Genomic DNA, 10,409 nt, shown 5'->3' on the forward strand with positions numbered 1-10,409 from the left:
TGTTCATCAGGCACAATCATCATATGTAATGCTAATATAATAATATACATCTTTAATGATTCCCATGGGGAAATTAATGAGTCATAGCAGCAATAGTATGCTAAGCATGAAACACAGGATATTCTTATATGTACTAATAATAATAATAATAATATCTGGGACTTCTATAGCGCTTTTCTAATACCCAAAGACGCTTTACATGTGTGGGGGCCGGGGGGGGAACAAGAGAAAAGGACAACTTTATTAGAAGAAAGAAAATAAGAATACTGTACACATTTGACTGAGTCAATATACTGTATGTACCCTATCGATAAAGTGTAATGTACAATCTTTCAACAGCGAATAATAAGAAGAAGGTCTTGGCAGCTATTTGTCCAAAGGTTGTGCTACTAAATATACGTTTGTGAAGTTCATATTTTTTGTCTTTAATTTATTGTGACCGAAGGTCACAGTTAACTATGGAATCGTCAGTGTGTCGGGTTGACTCGGGTACCATCAGTGTGTTGGTCGGGCACCATATACTGTATGGTGCCCAGGTCTCGTGACATCATGTGACATAATCAGGGATGAAGATGTGGAGACCCTGATGTCATAGTAAATGCAACCTGCTGTCGCAGTTAAGCCCATACTGTATATGGAGATCCCTGATGTCATCAATATTGGCCCATAGATCTCCATATATGGATTTATATCAGAACCTGTTCTGACATTCCATATGTTGTTCCTTCCCCATCCATCCTTCCTCTTCGATGTCTCCCTTTTGACTTATACCTGTCCATTCAAATTTCAAACTCTAGACGGGCCTGCCCCAAAGTTATTAGTGCAGCTGTGCCCGGCAGCCGGCGAAAACTAGAGTTCTCAACAGGCCCGAAATTTAAGGCCCGGCCCTACCTGGGCCCTAGCTCATCAAACCCTGTACACTCAAGAGAATGTCCCTGCTACCACCCTTAGATACTGTATAGAGCTGTACTGTTCTGACATTCCATATGTTGATCTGACCCCCCATGCCAAAGCGCCAACGCTCGCCCTGGGAGTCTGCCATCAACGAGGCGGGTGCGTGCGCGCAACCTTGCCATTTAGGGCGAGGTCGCTTCTCACCCTCAGGCGTCTTACTGGTGATAAATACTATACCAAATACTTGTATCAATTGCAACCTTTTTGGTTGCACTGTTGCTCTGGTTGAATTTGTGTGTGCACATTTCTGCCAGCCACTTAAACTCAGTTCACTCTTTTGAATGTTAAGATTTAATGAGTCAATAAGGAAACATGGGAAAATAGATTTGAACACAATACACAGTCATAAACTATCGCAGCAACCACACAGCAGGTTCAGTCCAGCTCATCATACATACATACATACTGTACATACAGTCACATACAATAAACGATAAGAATAATAATCAAAGGTAAACAGTCTCATATCTCTTCATGGCAAGTATTCAACAAAGTACACATTATTATACATACACAGATACAAACAGGGTGTGTGAGCATGAGTGTGTTATGCTGCATTCATTTTCACACTCATGCACATTCATGTGCACTCACTCTTTCTCTCACAAAACACACACGCACGCACGACGCACGCACGCACGCACGCACGCACGCACGCACGCACGCACGCACACACACACACACACACACACACACACACACACACACACACACAATAATGAGATGTGGGAGCATTAGTGTATTTGACATTTTCATTCTTCAGTGTGCGACGTGTATGCGCGTGCGCACACACACACACACACACACACACACACACACACACACACACACACACACACACACACACACACACACACACACACACACACACACACACACATTTAACATTTTAAATTCAAACATACACAAACGATACATTTACACAGGAAGAGAAGATCCGTTGTTAACCACTTTAACCCTGATGTCCCCATTTTGGAAAATTGTCAACAAATTGAATTCAAATAGCAAAAATAGTAGATCTTCAAGCTCACAACGCATGGCGACACGTTGTGAGTTTGTAGATAGGCTATTCATCATAGAACAAAGTACATATAGAGAACAAGTGTAGAGTAAAACCCAGCTATCCTAGACAGTAGACATGTGATGGTAGCTTAACACAGTGAGTTTAGAGTTTTTAAAACACAAGCTGGCTTTCATCCAGTTGTTTTATATGAATTTCCATATATCCGAAAGGCTCAACAGGAACAACACATTTATGTTTTTTTTTGTTTTACAAAATGTCCATGATATCACAATGTTTCTTTTGAGGTGTACAAGGTTGTGTTGCTAAATAAATTATGCTATAAATCTTTCGGATGCCTAATAGTAATAGATTCTTGAAAAACACATTCTGTTTACTTTGTGACAGAACTATGTCATGGCCCCATTTTTGGCATTTGGAATTTGCATTAGTATGTAAATTCAGCTACTGTGGGTTCAATTCTGTCACATGAACGTGGTGGCCTAACACCCTGTAACTCAGATATGGATTTTCTTTTTTTAAATCTACTTGGGTCACACAGGGTAAAAATTCAGATATTCTGTTGCTATGTAAATCTATTGTAACCACATCTATGACTGCATGATTGGATTTGACTTTTGACCTATAAGTGCTGGGGCCTGCCGCCTGACCCCTCGCTCTCCAACATCGCTAAGTGTAATAATCTCTTGTCTTGTGCACCAGTCAGAGAAATCTCACAACATCACCATAGAATTATGAGTAAACAAGTTCTGTTCATGAGAGTGAAAGTGAGCCAGATTGTGTATGTCGTGTGTGTGTGTGTGTCAGTTCAGGATGTGTTATGTATTGAAATGAATTACGACAAGAGACATCATCTGTTCATATTCAGACCTATTAAATGAGCAGCATCGTAAACTAAATGTCCATCCCTCCTCCACGCTTCTAATATCCCTGTTTTAGTAGGATAAGGATAAGGGCTGGGGTCAATTCAACATGATGAAACTTGGTTCTACAATGTAAGGGGTTTTCTAGAACATTTCACCAATGTTCATTCAACTTCTACTTACTTTACTTGTTGCATGTGATCAAATGTTTTATCCAAAGCGCTTTACACATAGATTGTGCATTACATTCACCCATTCACACACCAGTGGCGGAGGAAAGTCAGGAAACCATGCAAGGCCTAAAACTGCACATCGGGAGCAATTAGGGGTTTAGTGTCTTACTCAAGGACACTTCGACACTACCTCTGGGGGAGTCCGGGATCGAACTGGGAAGGAACCTCACGGTTCCCATCCGGTAACTCTACCGGCCACTCTACCCCTGAGCTACTGCCGTCCTGCCTCAAGTGAATTGAGCCCAGTCCTGGAAGTGATGCATAGTATATGAACACAGGGTGTTTTGACAAAGCCTCCAACTCTTGGCCTAATAGAGTCCTTTCAAAATCATTGCGTCATTTAAAAAATGCTGTTTGCAATATTAAAGGCTATTTTCAGATTTCTCAAAGACATAAGGCGTCCAACTCAAGTATCCCATGCTTTTCAAGTGATTTCACACCCTCCTCTGCCTCCATTTTGCATACCTCTTACTAAGCATTCAGATTATTTCATGTGGGGACACGTACTGTATGGTGCAATGAGGGTGAAATGAGAAGAAATATTGATATTGATGTTTGGTCAGTTGGATTCAGCTACCCTGACCCTGATGTGGAAGGCCACATACGCAAACATTATGAAGAACACTTGATCTACTGACAGATGTGTACTTTTGAGACACCTTGTAACAAGCACAGTAGCACACCAAATGTATTTGTCATGATTTGAAACCATATTCAAATGTAGTTGTCCAGATTAGTTTGGGACTCAAACAAGTCAGACTGCAATGAATGTACTCTATGCATGTCAATACTATGACATAATAATTTCATTAAAACATACAAGTCTAGAAAATATTACATTGACGGCCATGTAGCTTATTATGCACTATACAATGGAAATAAGATAACATTTTGAGCCAATGAAGAGGACCTCCTCGAACTGTGATATTCTACATTCTAATACAATTTTCAATCAATCAATCAATCAATCAATCAATCAATCAAACCTTTTATGATGAATTGTGGACAACATGATTACTAAACTGTTTCTTAGGTCCAATTAGTTATCCACAATGACTTTGTTCCATTTTCTAATCTGTCTCTGTTGAAGAGAATCTTGTCCATTGTCTCAGCATGTTGCCTATGCATCATCATCTATTCACATGTGGTAGCTGCCAAAACACGGATAACGATCAAAAGGAGATTAAAACTCAATTTAACAATTCTGTTCTTCCTCTCGTCTGGCATTATTATCATTACAGCCAGAGGCAAGGACACTAACAGAAGCAATGCCATAGAAGCAATGACATTTGAGAAATACAACAGAGTTATTCTCAATTAAAGGAGTGCTTGGGTTTATCTTCCTGGTGATATTCTAAAGAAGACAGTTATTTTATGAAGTAGTGAATTACCATTCAGTGATAGTGTTAGCGGCCAAACACTTCACTGAGGTTTGCTGTGGGAAACAAATAGGTCTCACGTTACTGAACTGGATTCTGGGGGAATTAAAAACAAAGCAAAGTATTCCAACCAAATTATCATATGAACAATTTACACTAGAATGGGACGTTATGTCTCAGTTCACCGTTTGTTGTTTGCCTGGCCAGAGAAATGATCTAAATTATATTCACAAATATAGGTTGGACTGACCTAGTCCTACAGGAAGAGAACACATTAATTCTTAAATTGAGTGCTGTTCCCCTTTAGATAACACAATGGCAAGCAAGACGAGAATAACATCTATTATGTGCAGGTTATGTGCTGTCTGTGCCGAGAGTTATGATGACCAATAATTCTAGTCCTTCCTTAAAGCAAGGAAGAAAGGCCTTGATTGTTTCCCTAAATCATATTTGCTCCAATCTGAATGATGAATCAATTAATAGACAGTCTACAATCATTCTGTGTCCCGTTCACTCTAACATTGCATTTTAAGTACGTGTGTGTATGTGTGTGTGTGCGCGCACATGTGTGCGTGTGTGTGTGTTGGCAATACATATAAGTGCTATCACCAAATCGACCAACAAATGCATGACACAAAAATAGGGTGCTCTGTTGAAACAAACACCACACACCTCGTTACTAAATAGGAGTTGTACGCTACATGAAAGTAGCCTCCCACAGAGCTCTTTGAAAGGTATACTGACACAATTAGGGCAAACTCTAGACATGTACTGTAAAACTCACCGAGACTCACATTTAGAATATTAAGTGCATTAGAAGAGTGGAGCACAGCACACCTAGTTTATGGCAATTCAAACCCCTGAAGAGTTCACGTTTAACCTAAAATTAAAATAATTTATTTTACGGACGTTTTTTTGCAGATAAATCAGATTTGAGATCACATGGTCATTGTTTAGGTCGGAATACACCTGAATCCACGCGACATGTGACATATGACACACATAGATTGAACTTGTTCTGGTTAGTTTTTTTATGCAGTGAAGTTGTGCAACAGTCTCAAAACTTCCCTGCAAATAACAATTCCCAGCTCAGTTTTGTGCATTTTCTTTTTTTACTTGTGTACATCCTTTTGGATGAGCTGATGATCTTTCACTGTGTTTGTATGTGTGTGTGTGTGTGTGTGTGTGCACGCAGTTGTGTGGCTGTCAGTGTGTGTGTGTGTGTGTGTGTGTCTGTGTGCAGTTGTGTGACTGTCAGTCACAAGTATATTCTATTCTATGGCAACCTATGTTGTGCTGTGTTGATGTGCGTTCCACTTGGAATGTTCTGTATTTAGTGTAGCCTCAGGATATCTTGGTGGCATTTCCTTGGTACTATTTGTTTGCATGTAAGAACCCCATGTCAATGTCATATAATTCTTTCATACTTTTTTTTACCACGCTCTATTTTTATTTTATTTTTTCCTAAATGATGCCTCTGATCATTGATGTACCGTATAAACATTTACTGTTTCATACATCTGTATGTCTCAATCTCAAAACTGTGTCAGTATACCTGGAAAAGGATCCGTTTGGGGTAGGGTGTCTTGTATCCAAGGCTCAAATCCTGTCTGAAATAGGATCAGTACTCTGCTATGTATCATACAACCTTCGCACAAGTGCCCAACTGAGCAAGGACGTAGCGATTAGCACTACATAGAAGAGGGACAAGTCCCGCTTCCTTTGATCCAAGGCTCCAGTGACCAGAATTGTTCTATCCATCAGAGAGAGGCCACTAAACCCATTATGAAATGGATTCAGATCCCCGTAACCAAGGCGTTGCACTTAACCACCACTACAACAACTGCAAGGACTGCATTGGAAATAAAATGTGGCAAAACTATCACACACACCCCATTCTCTGGCTGGACCTGCATCTGGTGATGTTTGATGTATGTTGTTCAAACATCGGTCAGTCTCTCCTACGTGTTGTACTCTTCATCGCTGGGTTCTGATTTGATATCCTCTGGGTTTAGTAAAGGGAACTGGTGCTGGCCTGTAGTCCTGGTACACACGTACCACTCTTTAATGTTAGACACCTGAGGTAAGGGCGGGTTGACTGAGCGCTGGCTCCTCCGCTGGGTCCGGGAGCTCTGCTGCTGCTGGGCCAGCCGGCTCTTCACCAGGCCCGACAGTGAAAGGTCAAGGGGCATTGCCACGGGAGACGAACTCCGCAGCAGAAGCTTATGGTCCACTTCCCGGAGCATGCTGTGATCCAACAGGGGAGGGAAACGAACGTTTATGCCTGGGTGTGAGGGAGAGTGGCGGTTCATTTTGAGATCGAGAGGCTCGAGCAGAGCTTGATGAGGTGTTTGGTGTGGCTGGTGGACGAGGGACTCATACAGGTCGTGGGGTTCAGAGGTAGGTGATGACTTGATGTGGACCTTCATGTGTTTACGCAGCGAGCTGGGGTGAGTGTAGGACTTGGTGCAACCCAGCGCTTTGCAGTCGTAGGGTTTGGACGCTGTATGGACCTGTGAATGCTTCTTGCGGTCACTGCTGTTAGCGAAACGGCGTTCGCAGAACTCACACTGGAACGGTTTCTCACCTGGAAGACACAGACATGCATCATACCAATGATCAGAATATTCGGAATTTGTCTATGGCAATTCCCTAAAAAAAGGATAATATTCAATTATCACATACATTTCACATTGTATACACATTATGCAAATTGTATATATTCTGTGTTCTCTGTGTAGTTGTATTTATGTCTTTTCTTTCTTTTTTTAAATTGCAATTGTACCTTACAGTTTGTTATTCCATCATTCCAATATTCTATAGTCATCTATGTTGCTTTTTGTTATTATATCTTCCTATATATATATATTATATTATATATTTTTTTTTTCCTTTACATTTTTATCCCACAAAATGTAATCATTTTTTTTCACCCAGTGTCACTTGTCCAATGTAATCCTGGGCGCTATACTCCCTCTGCCACGAACTGAGCTCATGATTCCTTCAATGCATGAGGAGTGAGCAGGCCACTTCTTATCACCTGACAGCGGCATAGTGTGAGGAAGGAACACGTTATTCCTACCAGTTACTTTTCCCTCCATCAGGATCCCGGCTGGCCAGGCGGAGACAGTATATAGAGACCAGAATTACTGCATGTTTTTTGTGAGGGTATCTACCCTAGAGGAGAACATCCACACAGAAAGGCCCTTTTGCAAACCCCACCCAGGGTATGGGCACTGATGACGCGGAGGTGAGCCCCTATGCAGTGCCCACAGCGTCCCCAGCGGGAATTGAACCCAGGACCTTCTAGCTGTGAGGCGACAGCGCTACCGACCTTCCTCCAATATTTAGTCAATCATGGGGAGCTATTACATTTATATAATTAAGGCATGAAAGTTCAAAAGCAAAAATAACGGGCTCGCACACTGAAGGAAGTATGAGGCTCTTTGGATGCAATAAATTGTCTTTACTTAAAAAGGTGCAAATGACATGGTGAAAATAAAGTGACACAAAGCAAGACATTTGGGTCCTCAGACCATCATCAACACTGAATGTAGGTTAGGTTGCCCTGGCTATAAGTGGCAGGAGGCCTATTTGAAGTAACAAATGGTAGAGAGGCTGATTATAACACAAGGCATGATGAAATATAAATAAAATTCAATAATTAAATAAATTGAATAAAACCTTAAAGTAATATTTACTTTGTGAAAAGAATTATGCAATTTGCTGTTACATCTTTCTTGGCCATGTAAACAGCGACTGACCTTTTTTAAATTTCAGGGTTTTGTTTTGTATTTTCAAAAATACAAAAAACAATACAAAATATATTATACCGTAGGCTATATACAGTATACAGTACACACACACACACACACACACACACACACACACACACACACACACACACACACACACACCGCAATATGCACCATGCAAACAACTGTTTAATTAACATAGTTAACAATTAGCACTATGCACTTCATTGTCTTAGATTAAAATGACATGTTAAGTCACTGAATGGAAGGTGGTAATTTTTGTATTATCATTTAATTTTACTATTTCCTATTCACTATTTCCTAGCTTTGTGTATTTTACATTGAGCTGCTGAATATACAGTGTCACAATATGTAGGCCTAGTCCTTTTCTGTTTAGGTGGTGAAACTGTAGGCTATTATTATTAGTATTATTACAGTTATCTTACTAACAGACATTGTCAAATAAATGTGCATGTATTAACTGGATTATTCTAAGGCCCACTGGTCCTCATCACTACATCAACAGAAACAGCAGCATCCTGATTTGCACAGCTGGCTCCGGTCACCTTACATGACTCCTCCTGGGCTGCAGTCAGAGCGCTGAATTCTCTAGGAAGGGGTTAGGAAAGAAGGGAGGAAGGATGCGTGGTTGGGAATCGGTACCGAATTGAGCCCACATGTAAACATGGAGGGGATTCCTGCCAGGGAACACTTTGAAGATTATCCCTATATATTCATCTCGTTATACAGACACGCCAAATCTTTAAAACAGCCGTATTAACGTGATGACACGGTTGCATTAAAAAAAGACGGGGGGAAATGAAATGACGTTTTCTATGTAACACTATACGTTTTTTCTTTAGATGAAAACGCTTTTACCCGTGTGCGTCCTGGTGTGGATCTTGAGGTTCTCGGAGCGGGCGAACATCTTGCCGCAGTTGGGGAAGGCGCAGGAGAAGGGTTTCTCCCCGGTGTGAACCCTGATGTGGTTGATCAGTTTGTATTTGGCTTTGAACGCCTTGCCGCCCCGCAGACACTCGTCCCACATGCACACATGGCTCAGGCTCGTCTCGAGCCCCGCCGCGACGTGCTCGGTGGTGACGTGGTCTACCAGCTCGTGCATGGAGCTGAAAGTTTGCTCACAGACCACCGTTGTCCGCTCGAGCTTTTGTCTCGAGGAAGTTGTCCGTTCTGTCCCGGTCCATTTGCACACCAGCTCCGTCTTGATGACGACGGGGGGGCCTTTGGAGAAGTCCAACAGGCCGTCTAACGTTACTCCCACTCCTCCGCCACCGGTAACGTTGACAGCGGAGGCTGGAACGTTGGTGCTAGCGCGCTGCTGCTGCTGCTGGGGCGGCGGAGCGATGTTGGAGGCCCCGGAGTTGTTGTTCCCCAGCGGAGAGACGAGGCCATTGTGCCTGGCTACAACAGCCGCCCGCTGCATGCTAAACCGCGGCGGGCTGCTTCGTGCCCCCCGCTCCTGTCGCGGTGTGGATGCCTCGCTTTTCTCGTTAAAATCGGTAAGATCCGAGCGGGAAGCCGTTTAGCGCTGTCTTCCCCCCCTTCCTGGCCCGTTTTGATGTCGGGAAAGGCGCATGCGGCGGTCTTGTTACCCCCCGCTGTTCGGTGTTAGACCCCGGGAGTCAGACCCTCCATGCTAGTTATTCACACAGTGAATGGAGGGGAATTGAGTCAAAAGGAGCAGAGTGGGCCGTGTCCCATTACTGTGAGGCGGCATCCTTCTTCCCTTGCCTTTTTCGACTCCTCGCTCTTTCCCTTGTCTCACTGGCATGTCAGTCTGCAGTCTGCACTCTGCAAATAATCACTGAATAAATATAGAAACCAATGAATATATACACGAGGAGACTGGAGTGATTATGAACACATAACAAATAATAATCATGTGGGCAGCCAGGGGCAGCTAACCTCAATCCAGTTCATTTAATTTAGCCAAAATATCTTATAACACCCCTGGACGTCAATAAACACCATGCACCGTTGCACGCACGGCTGTTAAGAGGATATGTGAGAAAAGGTGACACACACACACACACACACACACACACACACACACACACACACACACACACACACACACACACACACACACACACACACACACACACACACACACACACACACACACACACACTTCCCCTCAAATTCCAATCCAAATTGGCGTGTAAAAAGACAAAAATCAAAAG

The 10,409-nt window shown here is 42.5% G+C and overlaps 1 protein-coding gene across 1 annotated transcript; it reads right to left on the bottom strand.

Moving 5' to 3' along the window:
- Positions 1-5,659: 5,659 nt before the first annotated feature.
- LOC306931158 (uncharacterized protein) lies at positions 5,660-9,819 on the bottom strand. Its single transcript, XM_079512370.1, has 2 exons — positions 9,085-9,819; positions 5,660-7,037 (listed from the first exon to the last, which is right to left on the bottom strand). Exons 1-2 carry the CDS (start codon positions 9,647-9,649, stop codon positions 6,412-6,414), a joined length of 1,191 nt encoding a protein of 396 aa, XP_079368496.1. The 5' UTR covers positions 9,650-9,819; the 3' UTR covers positions 5,660-6,411.
- Positions 9,820-10,409: the final 590 nt, after the last annotated feature.

Source organism: Electrona antarctica (genome assembly GCF_951216825.1).
Source record: "Electrona antarctica genome assembly, chromosome: 10".
NCBI classification, from domain to species: domain Eukaryota; kingdom Metazoa; phylum Chordata; class Actinopteri; order Myctophiformes; family Myctophidae; genus Electrona; species Electrona antarctica.